Source organism: Perca fluviatilis, chromosome 3, assembly GCF_010015445.1.
Source record: "Perca fluviatilis chromosome 3, GENO_Pfluv_1.0, whole genome shotgun sequence".
Lineage (NCBI taxonomy): Eukaryota > Metazoa > Chordata > Actinopteri > Perciformes > Percidae > Perca > Perca fluviatilis.
The window spans coordinates 23442910-23464368 of record NC_053114.1 but is presented as its reverse complement, the minus strand read 5'-3'; the positions used below and the strand labels follow the sequence as shown (position 1 = coordinate 23464368).

The 21459-nt window shown below is 40.8% G+C and overlaps 1 protein-coding gene across 1 annotated transcript in view; it reads right to left on the bottom strand.

Moving 5' to 3' along the window:
* Nucleotides 1-21220, bottom strand: part of igdcc3 (immunoglobulin superfamily, DCC subclass, member 3) — a 73608-nt gene extending 52388 nt beyond the window's left edge. The window contains exons 1-2 of the mRNA XM_039795792.1: nt 20919-21220; nt 15312-15617 (exon numbers count right to left, since the gene is read on the bottom strand). Of these exons, the coding sequence (XP_039651726.1) occupies nt 15312-15617; nt 20919-20985 (373 nt within the window). The 5' untranslated portion in view covers nt 20986-21220. The remainder of the gene's footprint in view (nt 1-15311; nt 15618-20918) is intronic.
* Nucleotides 21221-21459: the final 239 nt, after the last annotated feature.

Here is a 21459-nt window from a genome sequence, read left to right as displayed (position 1 = left end):
CACACGACATAAACCACTTCTGTAAAGAAAAAAACCCAAACTGAGATACATTCATAAATATGATTAAAGACTGCAGTTGGACGGTGATAGAAAATCTTTATGTGATTATAAAATAAACACATCTTGTCCACTGAGCAGCTACTGAAAGCATCTCTTACGATGCATCCTAAAATTGCTACTACATCACTTGAGGTGGGAATTAAATGACATGTTTCAATGATGCTTTCAAGGAGAAAAACAGGCCTCAGTAACATGTCTTGTGTTAAGGGAATGCCCACAATGCACATTAGTTACTATTTTTTACCAGCTGCAGGTCTAGGTATGTACAGTCACTGACCATGAGCCTGTGCAAGAGTGTGCACATGTCAGTGCATTTATTTGATGTTAAGCGTAGGTAATGTGCACGTTACAGTGAGAAATTACGAGTGTGGGGTCAGGGGAGCAGTTTTCCAGCATGTCCTAACGGCAGAGGCGTGCTTCTTTAAGTTAAGCGAGCCGGCCGCTGTTGCTTTGCATCCTGCTGCCTGTCGAAAGCTGCCCTTGAAACAAAGCTGCCGGGGTCAGGATGTCACGGCACAGCATCAGAATGGAATGTTCCTTCCTGGTTCAAGGTCCAGCCTCCAGAGCCAGAGGGGCCCAGAGATCATTTGAGACCACCGACACATGCTCCATCTATTTTACTCCCCACCTCTCTCCACTTTCATCTACCCTGGCATTGGTGGATGCTTATTTTGTGCCTACTTGCTCTGCCACTCTAATCACTCAAATGAATGCTGCCTAGTCACTTCTACATCATGATTGCATTAAGTCCACCATCATAGAAAACTCAAATGAAGTGATTGTTGTATAATGCTGTATCGCACAGTACTTTTCGAATCAATGCACATGGTTCAAGTTATTTTTTATTATCAACGAATCTGATATTTCATTTATTGTCTAATCCAAGGTTTATCCTTTTTGCTCTATAAATACTGATTACAATATGTTAAAGCCCTAGATGACGCCTTCAAATGTCTTTCTTTTTCAACGAACAATCCAAAAACTTAAAGATAATCAGTTTACTAAGACATATTGTAAATTGACAACACCGAATGTTCTAATAATTTGTAATAATAAATGGAAATATAAGCCTCTTAATCATTAGATTCCCAAAAGTGATACATGGTAACAAAACTACAGACATTGCAGGTAACAGGTTATCAGGAAGAAATTGGCCATCTCAATAATCTTTCATCGCTTGCCAGCAGTAACCTCTTCTAATTGGTTCCTGTGGAAATTATTTCATCCCTGGTGACCGACTGCACACACACTGGAGCCTGAGAGGCCTTTAACACCAAAACACTTGGGTGCTCTGTCCGTATGTGACAACTATGGAGAAATAAGAGTAAAGACTGTATTTTTTTACTTTCAGTGACGATCCCAGTGAATTCATGTTTTTAAAGTAAAACCCTTATTTTAAAATTTGATTGTGAAGACGATTACAATGCATGCACACACACATAACCTAAACCCATTCAATCATTTCCTCCCACAATCTCTCACAGTATCACTTGCCCTCCCTCATTATTCTCTGTACACAAATACCCATTAGCCCCCAATTGAAAGTTAAGAAAATAAGTCTTCCAACATGCTGATGCTGGTCAAATAAAATCTTCAATGCAGAACCTTATTATTATTTTGTGAAGAAATAATTGAAAGCCAACATTCACTCAGTGAAGTATTGTATGAAACACGTCTGAAAATAACAGGAGTAATAAAGGTCGACAACTACGTTGTTATATAGAACTGACTTTTATTCGCAGTGATTAACTATTAAGCTTTCTTGGAAAAACAGAAATCGTATGACAGAGACGGATAAATGTCCTTTCTGAGCGAGTGAAAATGTGCTTATTGTGCTCTTGTTCTTCCAGGCTGCTGCGTTGCTTGTTTGGAAAAGGGCAGGGTTAGAGCTGCAATGCTGTGGCAGGTTTGGGCCACCTTATTTCACTGCCAAAGCCAAGGTCACTGACACTGCCCCGGGGCCAGCAGACAGGGGGATGGGTCCCCACTGGGGAATGAGCAGGAGGCTGAGCGTTGGAGGAGGGGAACCGTAATGGGAGGAGAATTAAAAAAGGGGAGGGGTATTCTGCCCTAGTGCACACAAAAAGGTCACCATTTCCCAGATAAACCCCCCTCCCCGTCGTTCAGCTCCTCGTGACCTCTGAACCCTCTATTTCTGAGTCAATGCTGAAACAGAGGGAGAAGAAGGAGGAGGGAGGGTGCAAGGGGAAACACACCAACCCAGAGTCAGCAGTAACAAAAGGGGGCCTCAGCCACGGCTAGCTGAGTCGGTCAGAAGAACAAACTCTCAGGCCACCGTCACAAAACAAAGCCAGAGGCTGCACATCTACGGCTGTCACGATGCATTTTGCAAGTTGACGCCTAATTGTCATACAAATGATGGCAATTAACGATTTAATTGTCTTTTTCTGTTCATTTTATGCCACGCAGCCGTGCTGCAGTGTACTTAACCACTTTACTACTAATTTCTTCTATAATCTGATTGCCAACACCTGTCTGCTCTGAGCACCTGTCTGCTCCACCGTCACTCACACTCTCTCTCTCTCTCTCTCTCTCTCTCAACCATACACTCGCTACGCTCACATGCACTGACATTTCTTCAACGACCCACGCTACTCTTTTATGTGAATTATCTAATTAGAAAAGCTGAAAGGAAGCGAAAACTCCAGCATAACTTTCCCTAGAGCTATCAAACACACTGATGCACCCAGAGTGGAGAGTCTCTGCTATATAAATATAAAAGAGTCGTTATCGGCACCTCTCTGTCATCAGCTTGCTTCGGAAAGCAACAAATACCGTATCATGTGAGCTGAAACAGAAGAACCTGCCCAACAGCAGCAAGATCAAGACAGCCAAGTTCTTTTCTTTCCCAACATTGGGACCTTGTGCTTATATTGACACTTTATTTACCCACAGGATGAATACGCACATTTGTAACATTGGCTTTAAATTCCCTTGATCGTGGAATCCAACGATTATACATAATGATCGCGGTCAGCTCAAATTATCGCAACAGGCCTGTGCACATCTCTACAGCCTCTGCCTGTTCCCAGCCACTCCACTGTCCTGCATTTCACAATTAACAATAAGTGCTGCTCTGCTCCGAGAGGTACCCCAACACACACACACAGACTAGAGAGGGGAAAGGTGGCTGAGGCCCAGAGAAGAGCTGCTGCTGCCTGCCCATCACTGACTGGCCTTTGTCTCCCACTCTTCTGCTTATTGGCCACCACAGAAAGATTTCCTGATCCCTGCTTAAACAAAATGGAAAACTAGACTGAGGGGCCCTGTGTGTGTGTGTGTGTGTGTGTGTGTGTGTGTGTGAGAGGGGGAGATAACGTTATACTTAACACTATTATGTTTACTAGTTTACTATTATCTCTACTACTAATACCTCCAACTTTTGTCTGTCTTTGTCCTTATTACACATTTTCACACATGCTAACAAAATGTCTGCCAAAGGAGAAGACAGGAAGAGGGAGTTTTGCTGTTTTTATTGGTGGATGGTGCAGACCCCGTAAAGGCTTTTAACTGCCCAATCTGGCCATAAAGCCTCTGTTAAGTGTAGTGAAGCGCGGTGACGGGGCAGTAGCGAGAGCTAGCCAAGCCTCTAGTGAAGCCTGGAATCATGGGAACACCAAAATACACACTCAATACACACCCACATACGTATCCTTGTGCTTCCCTCCTTAGGAGGACCCTCTTTTGCCTGACCTTAAGCGGGCTGTTCTCGATATTCAGATCATTAATATATATTTGTCTTGTGATGGACCCCAGGAAAAAGTCTTCACTATGGTGATGGCTAATGGGGATCCTTAATAAACAATAAACAATAATTAATATAGCAGTAAACAACTATTTTCTATGAAATAGAGGAGTAATGGCGTCCTGAACAGAGAATTAAGTCACACTTCCTCTGTGTATGTTGTAATCCGAGCTTCTCTGTTCTTTGTTGTGATAGCCGGTCCGGCCGCTATATTAGTACCTTGTGCAACAGTAGCTGACGCCAATGGCAGTGACAAAGTGTTGGTATTTGACGAGTTGGAGAACGGTCTGTTAGAGCCGTATGGAGACAATCCCAGGACCCAGACTACTTTTTTTCTGAACATCGAGTAAAGCCCCTTTAAAGCTTTAGTGCGTAGTTTCTGTCTCCCCCATGAGGAATTCTATGTAATGACAACAACACTGTCAGGACATCAACATGACGCAAGCCTTCCGTGTTCACACACTGCCACCACCCCCCCTTCCTCCACGCAGTTATTAGTAGCCAAGGAGGACACGGAGGATTAAAAAAACATGATGGACTCTTCAGAAGAGGTCATTAACTATATTTATCTGCGCGTGAAAGTCGCCATACTGAGAAATACAGAGAGAGTTTTGTGGAGCTGATAGTCTTAATTAGCTTTGTATCAACTCATTTGGCAATGGCTTGAGTTAATTTTTATAAAAAAGTTATGCACTAGATGTAACCTAAACCACATCCTCTTTTTGATGTCAACACATGATGGTTTAAACCAGGGGTCTTCAATGTTTTTTAAGCCAAGGACCCCTTAACTGAAATAGAGACGGATCAGGGACCCCCTACTACATGTATTGTATAAAATGAAGTTGCATATTAATCTGGTCCTACAATAACTTTTAGGGCAACCTAAAGCATTTATAGATACCTTTTATTGCATAGACTACTAAGCTATTCAAATAGCCTTAAAATTGTTGGCATGATTTTATAAATCATGTTTTAATTAGTGACTACATTATTGTCCAGTAAGCCTATCATCAGTGGGGATTTATATTTGCTAATAATATGTTGGAATCATGTTAAGATGTTAAAATTTTGAAAAAACTTTAAAAAATTAACAATAATTTGGAGGCCCCCCTGCAGTGACTCTGAGGAACCCCTAAAAATCCTAAAATGGGACCTTAAAGAAGTGGGGACCAAGCGAAATACCAGTTTTGTCTTCATTCTGCAGGACTGAAATACAAACACTCTTCCAAAGGGCCAGGAACTAAAGATGAGGAAAATACAGACATGCTGGAATAAAAGCACAGGAGTCATCACTAACACATGCTCGTCACAAACAAAATGCTTAGTAAGTCCAAACCAAAACAAGTCAATGCAAGATTGCTGTGTATCGATTGTAAAGCCAGACTCATCCGGACACTGGCCCGCACGTCCAACCTTTGTCCCGGCCTCTGCTCTCTCTTTCACCTTTCACCTCTATTAATAAGGAATTTCTCCCATGAGCCTTAAAAGTAGGCAGAAGGAATTTTAGGCCCCCCTTTTCATTTGTTTATTTGAGAATAGCTAGGGTGGTCGAGAGACATCCGGAGACCAACACGCACGCACATCCACACACACACACACACACACACACACACACACACACACACACACACACACACACACACACACACACACACACACACACACACACACACACACACACACACACACACACACACACACACACACACCTTCAAACAAGTCAAACAAGTGCAATCCCAACACTGAATAACTTCAATAACAACTGCAGTGAGACCTGATCTTAGTTGAAGCTGATCCTTGTGTAATGAAGAAGTAAAGGCTAGATGTGTTGTGTACATTCTACAATATGATGACCTGCTAGCATTGTTCGAACCTTTTTCAAAGTCAACAATGCTTTTAATGAGAATGGAATAAAAACAATTAAAAAGACATCATCTGAATGGTTTTGGTCTGGATGATCTGCTATAGTGTACACAGCTGATAAGAGCAGCTGCTGGATATTAAATTAAATGTAGAATTAATTTAAGAATTAATTAAAGCAATTAAAAAAATACTGAAATCCAGGATTTTGATGATTGAAGGACCAACGTGAGAAAGTATTCTGATCTCTACGCTCTTTTTTTCTTCTTTATGATTCTGTATGTTTAATATGTCAAAAATGTATTTGTAGTTGGTTTACAACTAAATGTAGCCCATCAACTTGTGTTTGTATCTTTGTGTGTGTATGCATTTGGTACATGCCAACTACATAATGTATATGTGTGTATCGTGTGCCTGTTTTCCTCTTGTGTAAAACGCAGATTGCCACAAATCTTGATCAAAGTTTGTTTTGTTAAAGCACTATATAACATGACATGAAATGTAACATGAGTCCTTTTGCTACTATATCACTCAAAGAAAGACATAAGTAGGACTAAAACCATGCCAAACATGAAGGCAGTAGGCCTGGAGGAATAAGCAAAATGCTATTTTGAGCAGTTCAATATTTCCATCACCCAGCTGTTTCACCACTCTTCAGAATCCCTTCCCCTGTTTAGTGTCTTGATTCGCCGAGTGATGCGTTTACAGAGGCGGATATTTTTAGTGCATAAGGTTTCCCTGTTCTGCTTCACACAGCAGCTCATCCCTCATATTATGAGGCAGCTCCTCCCTAACAGAAGATTGTTACAGCTCTCCATGTATGTCTGTGCATGGCTGAAGTCCTGTCAGCATAGCTCAAGATTGACGCACACTAGCAACCATTGTGCTCTAGAGTTTTGTTGTCTCAGCTATTCATTCCTGACATTTGGAGATAGAGGACATTAAATAAATATAATTCTGCAAAGCAGGTTAGGGTGCATGCCCTTTTTGATTACAACCATGCAGCATGATCAATACTGTAATAAAATATAAATAGTAGTTAATGTATCTAATACATATATGATTAGTAATTCATTAGTAAAGTGAAATCTATATATCTATCTATAAAAAACTGAATTGGTTTGGAAATCTAACCAAAATTGTGCATTGCATCTCATTGTTCCCCACCGTAAAATAAAGACATGCAGTAAACAAAGACAATAATAATTATTATAGGCAGTATGGGATCCCTTTGTGACATTCCACTGCTTCAAGGTCAATGATGTGTCATCTTCAGACATAATAGAGATTTGCCCTGGCCCTTCCCCACAGGAGAGTTGGACGCTTAAGCATTTGTCAATGCAAATATCCAGAGTTGGCATTAGGGACGTTCAGTATTGCGGTTTATTCAGATCCCTGAGAAAGAAAACAACCCATAGAGGACAAACATCCTCTTAATAGGCATGGGGGGGGAGAGAGAGAGAGAGAGAGAGAGAGAGAGAGAGAGAGAGAGAGAGAGAGAATGAGACAGGCAGTTGTTTTCTCTTGCCTTTGCTTAAATATAACCATGCAGAGTACCACAACCCACTTTGAAACCATTCTAAAAAGCTGATTGCTATTCTTAAACAAGTAATACAATCTCTAATCAACCTGAAATTGAGCATGCGTAATCAGGCAATGCGATCTGAGTATTTAGTCTGCAGGTGTACAGTAATAAACCAGTTTCTAGTGCAATTACACAGCAGAGGTCAGAGCTCTCATCCCATCAGCCCGCTTCATCAGTACAGAAAAAAGGAAGAGAAAAAAAAAGAAACCCTTTCTTCCTCCATCCTTCTGACTCATTGGTGGACAGATAGAGGGGCACTGACCACACAGCAGGAGGGAACACTCTGGTTTAACATCAGCCCACATACCTGCCCAAAGGAATGAACAGGGCAGTCATTGGCCATCTATTAATTATTGAGATGTTTTTAAGACAGGAATATCAAATGAGAGGAATGATATCAGTGAGAGGAATATGATTACTATTCAATATTTGCTATTTATAAATAAAAAGGCCATACCATATGACTTTCCTAGATAGATAGATAAAGTTACTAATGCTCCAGCGTCAAAAATGCATTCGATCTTCTGCATGAACTGATGTTGATTTTGCAAGGATCAAAAGAAAACGCTAAGAGGCTTCATGTTTAAATGTCAAAAGAAGCGTATATGGCATTTAGGGCCCTATTTTAACGATCTGAAACGCAAGTATGAAACGCCAAACGCAAGTAGCTTTGTGGGCGGATCTCGGGCTCTGTTGCTATTATACCGGCGGGATAAATGACTCTTGCGGCCAACGCAAATCTAAAATGGGTTGGTCTGAAGTAGCTAGGTGTGGTTTGGGCGTAACGTGAAAATAACCAATCAGAGCGTCATCTCTCATTCCCTTTAAGAGCAGGCGTGCTTGTTCCATGGCGAACTGCTATTATGATGGCGGATTTGCATGGCGCACGCCAGCGGGAGCTGTCCGGGATGCAAAAGTAAAACGTCTCGCTCTTAGCCGGGTGGCGATGTTGCTGCGGCCTGTCGGGCGCATCTCCCAAGTCTGGAGAGGATTCTGCAGCCATGGACATGGGCCTCCAAACGCACCACCTGCACCTTTTGTGCCCCTTCCTCCTCCCCACTCCAGTGCCGTCACCCGCCTCCCCCAGGAGCACAGTGCTTATTACTCCGGACCAGATTCCGCCGGACTGTCCAATCCCACCGTAGTTCAACATCACGTCTCCTTAAGTCCTCTAATATTTCCTCATTTATGTCATCAACACATCCATGATTCATGGAAATGTGTATAACACAACAAGCCACAAAGAATTTCTGCGACTTTTTGAGGATTGTACTGTTAAATGCCTCCTGATCTATCCAAACACATGAAGCGCATTTTCAGTAATATTTTTCTTTGTAATTATGTATGGTTTTCAAAAATGGGAACTGCTGTAGATGAGAGAAGTGTATGCGCGTTGTGCACACGCTACATTATGGCCAAGCATGCGCCCCTAAAATAGCATCTGAATAACGCGCTACTGACTTTAGACTAGCGCCACTGACTTTAGACCAGGTTTTTCCTGGTCAGTGGCGGAATTGTTTTCTGAAACTGCAAAAAAGGACCACATAACGTTTGCGCCGGAGCCCGCCTCCTCTTTTCGCTGAACCGCCCCCTGGAGCGCAAATACATTCCCTAATTTACCGACGTGCGTCTGTGGAGGGAAAAGTCTGCTGTGCGTCGGGTGCAAAATAGGAATGATACATGCGTCGGTGTACAAAGGCAATTGCGCTGAGTGCAAGATAGGGCCCTTAGTGTGCTAATCTATATGACAGAGAGATGACTTGCTTCGTGGCAAGCGAGCAGAGAAAAGCAAGGATAGGAGGGGGGGGGGGCAGATCGAGGGTGGGGTTTGGCAGACAAAGGGAGCTACAAGGAGATGTAGGGATAGCGCTTCAGCATTCACCCAGGCAGGAGGCCATAAAAAGGGTGGGGACAGGAAGGTTGGAGGGTGATGGAGAGCCACTGTCGACCCTCCAAACACATGCACACGTACAAACACTCTCACATAAGCTAACAGGAGCTCACCATAAATCACTCTCGCTAACTGGTGTCTGATTCTGAATAGCTGCTAGTTGCAATCCATCCACGCAGCTTTTAAATGTAGCATGTTGCAACTTCTCATCTTCTGCCAGAGCTACACATGTACTTTCTACCGACATCACACTCAATTACATTTACACCCCTGAAAGGAGTTGAATTCGCAGAAATGAGAGGCATGGGTATAAACTCAGACACTTTTACAGGCATCCTGTATCTGCTCCTATTTCATCCTTAACAGCCCCCTGGGTTTTTTTAATTTTTTTTTATTAAAGTCTCATTCAGTAGCCTACCATTATAGCAGCAGTTAAATTCACCATGACCATTTTGAAAATAAACAAGGTGAAAATGATCATCCAGCAGCCAAGGGCTCTGTATCTACACTCAAGTAGTCAATAAAATAAATAACTGCCCAGTTATTGCATTTTTTTTGTTTTAACTCTCCTTGTGTAAGACTTTGCCTTTTCTCAGCACACTTCATTTTGTGTTTGCAAATCTTTTCGAATGGTCCCTGAGGTCAATTACAGTTTCCACATATGAATGGGACTGGGGAAAAGAAAAATATTATTTCCTAACAAAGCTTCATCTCTTTCCAATTAATTCCAGACAAACAGACAAAAGCAAGTCATTTCAATTGATCCTAAAAGCTATTTTGTAACAGGGGGGCTTTTGTGGTGTGTTGCCTGGTGACACGGGTGTGCTGTGGGGGAGGGGCAGGAGCCCTGGCCAGGCCCACTGTACCAGGCTCGTCATTCATCCAAATGATGAAAAGCTTCCTGAACGCAACCTAATGAGGAGGTCCTAGAGAAACTGAGGCAAGAGAGGGAGACAGAGGGAGAAACTGACCATCAGAGAGATAACATTTAGGAGGAAAAAAAAAGAGTTTCCTGGACCGACCGCCCGATTTAGAGGGGCAACGGGGAGTCCGTCCTATACCAGCCCCCGACAGTGAGCTCCAACAAACGGTTGTCAAGCAAATAAAAAGTGAAATTAATGGAGGGAGGTAGTGTGGAGGGTAAGATGGAAGCTTTATCCACTGGGAGGGCTATAAAGAGGCTTCAGTAATCACACCACCCATTGCATCACAGTGGTACAAGTCAGAGCTCTGTTGTAAGAGGGACTATAACACGGCAAATTACCTCAAAAAACACAAAGAGAGCATCAAGATTAACAAACACTTGGAAAAGGAAAAGAAACAAACACTAGTCAGCAATCTTTGTAAGGATTGTAAGGAGCATTTATTGGTTTTCGGCCATTTTTCTTCATAAACAAAATGAAAACACTTTATCCTAAATTATTTATGCCCAGTACAGAAATCTGGTTGGCCAGGAGAGGATGAAATAGACCAGCAATTGTCCAAATCCATGTAGAATATAATTCACCTCAAAGATTAAGCTCCTTTCAGACCTTATATTAAAGACCTAAAACATAATAGTTTGACAAATGGAGGTTTGATCAACAGGGGAACACTTCTGCACTGAACCAGCGCCTGCAGGAACCTGGAGGCAGAGAAGTGGAAGAAGCTAGGCAATGAAGGATGATTGCCATTTTTCTGAATGTACAGTACAGAAATCATCTATAAAACCTTTCCAAGACCGCCTAACAGAAACAATGTTGGTAGGAAAGCCAATTATGCTTAATAACTTATGAATGGTGGAAATATGTGATTTTGCTCCATATGACACAACAGGGAAAGTACAAGATCCCGAGGTTAGACTGAAAGTCAACTACCACAACTAATGGTGCAATGAAAGCCTCATTAATTTGACTTCTGAAAGAAAAAGTCATTTTTGCATACACTGTAAGACAATGCAAACTCAAAACATGATCAAATCCACAGTGAAATACAAAAATTCTTGTTTTATGGCAAATCTTCCAAAATACACAAGGTATTAGTAATGAATGATAAGTAACATGGGGACATTTACAATCACAAGTTCTTGCCAGTCCCTTTGATGGGTCTCTGGAGGATTATTTTCACAGCGATGGCTTCGTGCTGCCTTGATGGAAGTGAGACTCCATTAGGGAGGAACAGACTATGATTATAGCAGAGCTTCTACATATTCAGTGCCTCGCCTTCAAAGACTGCTCAATACAACCCAAAAGGTCAGGGGTCAGACTTTCAGTAATTCTTCACTCCCTTCCCAATCAATACAAGACGGGAGGAAAAGCTGCGGGAGAGCAAAGCCTCGCCAAAACAGAAACTTTCCACAATGAATGATTTTGAACTTGAGCCACCAAGTCCAAGGTGTGTTCCCGGTCAGGTTCATTCAGCAAGATTAAATCTGTATTTACATCACAATTACTCAGAAAACCACGAGTGACGAAGGACTGCTCTACGCTTGCATAATTCTTAATTTTTCATGCTCAAACGGTACTAAACACTTGAATGATGAATTTGCTGAAAATTGGATTCAAAGATTAATTTGTGAGGCACAATTTGACATTACATTGCAACACCTTAAAATTATATTGATTATTTAATAATACGAGATTAATGTGGGACAGTATTGCATGGTTTTTGAGACGACTCCACTGCATCACAACTCTGTATTTCACAAATTTCCACTTTTAGAAATGCAATAAACATATTCATTTTTTTAGATTCAGAGCATGACACACTAGAATTACACTATTCTCACTGAAATATGCATTTTCCTTACAGAAACACATTAACAAACTAACTTGGAGACTAGTGTATACTCGCTGAATTTTTTACAAAACTTAAAATTGCACCTCAAAAGCATGTGTTAATCTATCTGGCAATCAAACTGATTCTCGCTCTCATTCAAACATTTGAATGAGACATTGAACATTTAAATAAAAAAAAAAACGAGCTAAAACTTCAAACGAATAGCATGCGAATGCTACCAGATATTGAAGCCATAAATAAGACAATGTACACTGCTGCAGTACAAATCATCAGGGTAATTCTATTGTTTTCTCTGTACCCTGTTCAGGTGATGAACTCTGTGTCCATACATTTATTGATTTTCATTTTCCTCATGCTTTCTTACAGCTATACCAAAGTAATCCAGTGAAAATATAAATTAGGGAGGCCCTACTGAAGAGTTTTACTAAAGCAGAATAAAAAATAAAATGTGATAAAATAGTGGCTACAGTCTGACCTTTGAGAAGAAAGAACCTTTCGGGAGGCCTTAAAAGGTTGCATGTGTTTGACAGCGCCAGCCACTGAGCTGAAGTGACTTTTCCCTTCGGTCAGTGAGACATCCATGCTTCCCTCCCTATCCCGCTGAGTGGAAAAGCTGTATTTGCCACAACAGCACAGCAGTGTGCTGTCTACACACAGCCCGGGAATCAACAGGCTTCTGCGAGCCTTTGTCCATCTCTGTTTAACAGAGTATATATAAGAGAGGCTTCAAAAAGTCCTAACTCAACACAGTGTGCAACAGTACAGTATCACTAAAGCTGCTGCAAAGTCTCAGCGTGTCCACAGAGGAATGTGCGTCCTTGATGCCTTTGATTTAAAGTAAGATGAGACACGCACTGTGTGTGAGAGAGAAAAGAGAGGAGTACAGAGAGTCAGATTGACTATGATATGATGATGTTGTAAATGAACCATGGCAACAAGTTAATATTAAACTAGAGTGACTTCAAATAAGAGATTTGGTGGTCAAGCCAGAGAAGATTTATCTTGATGCCTCCACCAGTGAGTGGGCTGCTGGGTTGCTTCGAGCTTATTGCACTCTTACAAAGCAGCTTGGAGACTCTCAGCATGAGCACTTGTTAATGCTAAACTCAAAAGCTTGAATTTCTAAGCAGCACTGTAGATGAGCATCAGAAAGTTCATTACACTCAAAGAATGATATTCAAATGACTCCACACCCGGGGAAATTAAGTACATTTACAGCAGAGCAATACCCAGATGACTGGGACTGGACTGAAATGTGATTACGATATTTCAATTACATTGTTTTCATTCGTAGGGAACACAGATCACAACTTCATCAAGCTTAATAAGGTGGTTGCAGTTTCTGCCTGTGTCAAATCTGCATTGCTCAATCATGATTTCTTATTCTGACACTTGAAACTTGCCATACTGACAACACAACTAGACAACAATAATAACATCATGTAAGATTAGAAATTCAGAATGTAAAGATAACAACTAACACACACACACACACACACACACACACACACACACACATGAAAATAAAACTCAGTTGAGATATTTCCTTAAATGAGAGTTAGATGAGAGGATCAATAACCTAATGTGTGCACATTAAATATGAAATTGGAGCCAACAGTCTGCCTACCAGCATCTTTAAAGCTCACTAATTAACACATTATATCTTCTTTATTTACAGTTTTTTACAATCACTTTGCTACTAATTTCAGAACCTTGACGTAATTTTTCAAAACTCTAGACACAAAACTCACAACCAATGATCAAAATGCACATTTTTCAAAACTCTAACCCTTTTTTCAATTGCTTGGATACAATACACATAAACCAAAGATCATTTGTTCATTTAACAAAGATCACCTGTTCAATATGACACAACTTAACATCAAAGTACTACTATTTCAAAAAGCACATTTTAGATAATTGTCTATTCATTCCATTACAATCATCTAACTATCAATCGATACAACTACTCAAAATGATAAGTAACTGTTGCATTACTCTTAATGCATAATTGTATGGAAACAGACACACAATATTCCATGTTTAGATCATGAAAGTTTCAAGATAACGAGATTCACATGTCACCAATTAGTGTGGAACATGAACCAATTAGACTACATGATCTATGGATGTAATATTTCATCATCCTTTTTTACTGTAATGTACTACTGTTTATCAGACACTGTTTCTATGGTCACATGTACCATCTTTGAGACTATTTACAGTATTGACAGTACTGCACTGTATGCATGCAGGCCCTTGGATATATATATATATATATATATATATATATAATATATATATATATATATAGATATAGATATAGATATGAAGATGAGAACCTGTGGCCAAATCCACAAGACAGAGTTGATGAATAAGTAGAAGTACCGTAATCACTTCTTTGTTTAGCTTTTTACAGTACAAGCAAGTTGAGGAACACTGCATTTGATGTTTTACAGTACTGTCTTTTCTATTTTGTAGCTAATTATTTCGCTTTGATTCAAATAAACCTATGTTGTGATACTGTATTGTTTTTCATCAATACATTTCAAGTTATGGTCAATGAATCCACTGTGTCTGTAGTTTTCTCTCTACTACTGCAGTACTTTTACAGGGATGTATTTACATCTAGTACCATAATGAAACAGGTATCACTTATTTTGTACTACAATATTTAATGATTGTACGAACGATGACCCAGTGAAACTATGGGTAGCTTGTGTGTGGGTGATCTAAAGTAACGTTTCAATGGTATTTCACAATCAATTTGTCTTTTGAACCAATGATTGTGCAAGTGCAAGATTTATTTAAAGATATGAATGCACAATGCAATGTTTTGAACATTGGACAGCCTGTGTTACAAGTGATGATCGTTTTGAGTTTTGTGTCTAGAGTTTTGAAAAATGACGTCAAAGTTCTGAAATTAGTAGCAAAGTGATCGTAAAAAACTGTAATCAGCACAAAAACACCGTCCATTGTGGTTTCACAGGGGGGTTATGTGTTGGGACTATTTATTGGCTGGGTACAATTACTTCCTGAACTTGTTGTCACTGTGAGGTTCCCAGGCAACCAGTGGCGAATCCATGTGGATTTTGTTACTTTTGGACAGTGCCAGGCTAGCTGTTTCCCTGTGTTTCCATTCTTTATGCTAAGCTAAGCCAACCGGGTGCATATTGAACAGACAGATATAACAGAGTGGAATTGATCTTCTCACCTACTGTAACTCTCGACAACAAAGCAAATAAGCGCATTTCCCAAAATGTTCCTTTAATTTGGTTTAGAATTAACTAACTGAATGTAAAGAACTTTAAAAAACGTAAAAACATACATGCCTACAAGTGCATCACTATAAGACAAAATAAGAGACTTACTGGCTGCCTGAATACGGGCCTTGCGGCTCACCACCAGCCCAAAGGAATTCTGGGCCATACACTCGTAGTCGCCCTCATCAGATGAGCCATCAGATTTGGTCTTCTGGAAGTGAGCGACCAGGAGTGAGCCATTGATGAAGGTGGTGTGATGCTGATCCTGAGTTAAAAGCAGGCCGTTGTGCCTCCACTGTGTCGTAATTGGGGGGATGCCGTTCACCTGGCAGTGGAGCATGAGGGGCTGCTCCTGTACAGCGATGATGTCACTGGGCTCCAGTGTGAAGGAGAGCTCCGCTTCACACATCACACCTAAAGAGACACATACAAATGATCACTATATAGTTGAGTGTGAAAGCTCATTCTTGACCTTGTAAACAGTAGTTTATCAAAACAATTCTAACTCAAGGGGCCAGATGCATAAAACAACTAAAACTGTGTGTATGCACAAAGACAGCAAACGCATTCGACACGGTGGCTATTTGTAGCGTCCGTACCGCTAATTCATCACGTCTTTGCAAACTATCCTCCAATGTCAGAAGGATGATTAATGATTCATTCATAGCGCTCATGTTGAAACAGACTTATATAGTACTTCACAATGCAGGATCCAATTAAATGATCATTAGCAGGAAGATGATGGCTCAAATCTAGACTAAATAAAAAGGATGATGAAATTCATCACTCATAAATAATTTAAAATCATTTTTTGAAATGCGCCTTTGATTGACATTTAACAGAACACTGTGTATGTAGCCTGCAAAAATAATAACACAAATCGGTGAAACTGGAAAACAACCTAAAAACAATGTTACCCATGTCTCAACTTATATTCAATCTCCTCCTCATCTCCCGCAGCTAAAACCGTGTGTATGCCTGATCTGAAGTGTGTGCGAGGTGTGCGCATTCTCACCGCACATTCTTCCTTTAAAAATACCAGTTTATGTGTTGGAAATGGTGCAAGCATGGTTTTTGTGGGTAAGCATCATTTATACATCTGGCCAAAGGCCTTTTTCATCTCATAGTTTTCCTCTAGAGTTTGCTCAGTTGTCAAACTCCATTGAAACTCCAGAAAAAGCTAACAAGTTGACACTGAGTTAAGATTTAGGGGACAAGATGCCAACCATGAACATGGGATAGGATCAAATGCACCATACGAGCATGTGTACTCTTGTGTACTAAACACCCACACATGCACGGCCTTGTACGTACTGTATGTGCTATGCCAGTTAACCAGTGGCACCAACTTTGTCACCATTATAACTGCTCTTTTTCTTTCTCACCACTCAACACAAAATGATATGTGACTACATTGATTTGGAGTGATGCTTTCCACTTCATAATAACGTGAGATTAGATTTTTGTATTTGTGGTTTCTGAGGGTAAAGAGGGGTGAGTGGGAGAACAATAAATACAGGATGTAAACAGCCTGACCTGACTTGGTACTATAAAAGAGGAGCTTAGCGGGCTCTCTTGGTATCATGTTTCAGCTGCTGATGGACTAAGCACTACCAGTCTCTGCCCCAGGCCCTGGAATCTGGTGGGAGGAGGCTAGGGGAGGGCAGTGGAGGGGCAAAGCACAAGGGTCAAAACAGAGAACCTCCGGCTTCATCCCTCAAATTCCAGCCAAGAAGTACTTCCCCTTAGGTGAAGACAAGGAATTCATTGACACACTTGTCCATGAAGATCACATATGGAGTTTAATTCAAAGAAACATTTCCTCTACTTTCTTCTTGCTCTGTATCCTTTTTTATGTGACTACCCCTCTCCCCCCTTTTCACTCAACAAGCACAGAAAGTAAATGGCCATGGAACCCGAGAGACATCAGTGCTATCACTTGTGAAAAACAAGGGGGTGGTGGTGGTGGTGGAGAAATATTTAACCCTTAGCTGGCAGGCGATGATCACCCTGTTGGCCTGTTGGGGCTGCTGCTCTCCAAAATGATGCTGACCACAGAGTTCTGTCTCTTGGTACAACAAACATCATGTTTTCACATGGCATGCAGCCAGCAGGGAGGAAAAAAATATACAAAGCCTGCAGCCGCACATTCAGTCACACTTCATGTTTTGATCAAAACATGGATTATTCTCGAATAAAGTAAAAGCAAAATGTGTTCTGGACAAATTCCAGGATGTTAAATGTGTTCAGATCAAGCTTGACAGATATACTGAAGGCTTTAAATTTTAAAATGACATAGGTCAATGGTATCTCACCTTGCAGCAAACAGGATAATAACAGTACGGTGTTCAATGTGTTACAATGGCATTGATTTGGAGTTGATTAAACAGCTTTATTGATGTTGTATACACTTCGTCATTACTTCAATCAATCAGTTTCTTCCATTAGCTACAACATTGTGAAAGTTCTCCAGCTTTGGGTATTCCTAATGAATAAAGCATGTTGCTAGAGTGACTGGCTAACGCAATTCAGAGCTCTGGGTGGGAAGAAGGTTACAAACAACAAAAAGGTTACAGAAAATCATTTTGAGGACATCACTGAATCATCTGACAGATCCAATGAGACAAGGGAGATAAAAGGACAAAAGAAACAGGGGATAGCCGGATTTCGCACTTTGTGTGGTTTAGGTTAATGTCATCTGTGAATGCTGAGCAATCCAGAGGGTGTGCAGAGAGCTCAGCTGTGGAAACTGGTGGCAAGAACACCGCCTCCTATCCACAGAAACACATGTTCACAGACATGAATCTATACAGGCCTGGATTTTCATGGTTAGATAAGGAGACAGACGGACACACACAGACACACACAGACACACACACACACACACCCTAATGCAGAGGAAAAAGACCCTAACATGTCAGATTACCGGGTGAAACCAGACACAAGTGTTGGCTAAGTGTGGCTTATGCTCTGGCTTACTATTGACAGATGAGTGTGGCTGGCTGGCACAAAGGTTTACTGCTGCAACAGTAAAGTTAGGATCACACACCAGCTACTGACAGACTGTTGTTCCCAGACATGAGCACCACTGATAGAGCTAAGTGAGCCGAGGACACACCACAGACTTCTTGCTGCCTGCAAGACAACTGCCTGGCATCATATGATGCACTTATGGAAAACTGTTTTTGGATTGGTTTTAGAATTAGTATCTTATAAATTCATAAGTAGAGTGTTTTTTTGTAGTTTTTTTATTTGTCTAAATTACTTACTTTTTTCTCCTTACTCTCTCAGCATCCATCTGCTGCAGCTCACTCTTATTCACCATAACAATGCATGCAACATATTTCTAAATAACTAATTTAATTTGCTGCAGCATCATTTGAGGTTTGTTTGAAAAGTGGAATGTTTTGTACACAACAGACAAGAGTTGTGAATTAATCCTCCATCACATTTCACTGTGGACGGAAAGCTGAAGCAGTATTACCACTTCAAAGAAAATGATGCACACCACCTATATTCCTCAGGGGTGGTGAGTATTAAACAGGGATTGACTTAGAAACGTATCAAGAAGTATCTTCCAGCAGGCACAGAAAAAGTCAAATATTTGCATTTAGATCAAGTATATGTGCAAGGATAAAACAGCAGAGAGTCACCAGTTTGAATGAACTACTAGAAAGAGCATCAACAGAACATAGTCTTTAGTGTCTGGCTAAAAAGCAAGTTATTCTATTTTCAGGGGGAAGACCATGCATACAGCAAAGACACTTCTATAGGCTTCTGCTTGATCAATTATTAATCATTACACTTCTTTTCTAGCGACGATAACACAGAAATGACAGTAATGTAGGTAATGCAACACGAGAATGCTCAGAAATAGTCCATGTGTTGGCATGGTAGTAGATGTATCACAGCTGTTGCACAATTCACCTCTCAATGTACAATCTTCTCTCACAGAAGTATTCACCTGTAGTATCTTTCTATAACTGTCATAACAGTAATAAACTAAACACATCTGGATCAAATATAGTGAGTTAATAGAAACTTGAGTGAGCAACAGAAGTTAAGTGAAATTACTCTTTTTTTCTCTTACATGCTTTGATTTAACATTGATACAGTTCTTTTTTTCTGAAGCTTGAAAGACAGAAGCTAACTCAGTCAGTCCATTCAAAGCAAACACTTGCCCTTTCATACGCATCATGAAATCTTCTGAATGATCTGCATTTGAGCTCTTCAGGCCCGTAACAGATATAATGCAGATATTGTTCTTACTGCCTTATTTTAACTGTGCTTAAAATGTCCTAAAAAGGGTCTACATCTCAATTGAATCTAATCTCCGAGGCAGACTCGAAAAGAACTTCATTTCTTTCATGTGATGGGTGGATTGGAACTGCATCCATCACAGAGCTGTGCTTCTGAAGTTTTTGTTACCAGTAATCTGACTGAACATGTTATGAACTACTGTGTACTAGCCTTTACGATTCCAGTCGGGGCTTTTGTGGTATGCTTTGCAAATACCCAATACTCTCTCCTGCCTCTGAATTAAGGGGCCTCACAAAGAGAGAGAAACTGTCTATCATAGTGAACAAAGGGGCGAAAAAGAAAATTTGAAAAGGAGGAGAGGGACAGTCTTGACATTTAATCTGTACAAATATTCTTCCCAGCAGGCAATAACCACAGTCTTTTAATCTATCCTCAGACCAATAACCAGGGTGGCATGCTGTAAGGACTCACCATTCAAGAAGTCAATCTTCTTAAAAATTCCCCTGATATGAAACTCCCATCTATCAGAGTATGTCACTTTTTAAAGTTAGGTTGAGGAGTTAAGTAGCCTAGTAGGATATTTTGACCACTTTTAAGATAAAGGCAAGAGCAAATTCAAAAGCCTATATGCATTCAAAAACTGCAATATCTTAGGTTAATATCTAGTTGATAATGTATAATATATAATAAATATATAGTAAATATATAATATATATTACCGTAATACCCCCTCTCTCCCTGCTGAATGTGTACTATTGAGTCCATGTGATTAACAATAACATTGGGAAATTTGCTCTAATTCTGCAGCCCTGTTAGAACACCTGATTAAAGGCAGTCATGAGGAGAACTACAGTAGAAACTAAGTATTTTCAGCACAATTCACTGCTATTGTATCGCAAAAACGTGGCTTTCTCAAAGCACCAATTAGACACCTTTCAGTAGAAGATTATTTACATTCTTCTAATCTTGTTCCCATCAACATAAATGGAAAGGAAAACAATCCAGGAACTCTGCTGACTACATTGCACGTGGCTACCGAGTATTATTATGGTGCTCATAAGACATCTAGGTTTGAATATATAGCATATTGCGCATACTGTATGAAGTGATGGCGAAACAACACCTATAGCCTGATAAAACATTTCAAAGTTCTGCAGAATGGACATACAATTGAACTTTTAATATGGTCTACTAGGCTACCAAGTATCCGCGTCTAACTCAGTTACCTGCAGGTACAAATTCCATAGTGCACACGGCTCCTGCACCAGCCTTCACATTGGCATTTACAGCCCAAATACTAACGGACACCGGAAAAGGGGCCAAGTTCAGGGTTACTGGTCAGCAGCAGCGCAATATCGCTGCTTGTAGCATGCACACTAACAGCGGTTATCCTGCACAAGCAATCACACCCTGCAGCACTGCTCTCTACTACAGTAATACAATAATGCCACTTACCGATTAAAGCATTTACGAGTATTCCCAAAAAGCACGGAACAAGGCGGCGGTGCCTTGCGGATGCCATTTAAACACTTAACAGAAAATATTCCAGCACTTGCCAAGAAGACAACGTGAGGTGAATAGACTGGGGGCTAAAAACACACACGGAGATATCCAGCTTCAGCAACTAGGCTACATGTTCCGACCTACAGTACTACAGTTTGGTGGCTCGCCGGGGTCGAGCACGCTTTCGCCATTTTAGCCATCTATCAGGAATCTGTCAGCATCCCGCTCTCTCTCTCTCTTTCTCTCTCTCCTCCTCACTCACTCTGCTGTATCCCAAAGACAGCCTCTCTCTCTCGCTCTCTCTCTCTTTCACACACACACACACACACACACACACACACACACACACACACACACACACACACACACACAGAATCTGCTCTCGGAACAAAAGAGCAGACTGCTTCGCTCCCAACGCATGACAAACCTGCAACAACTGCATGACTTCTGCATGTCAATAAAACAGCTAATGTAGCATGCTAACACAATAGAC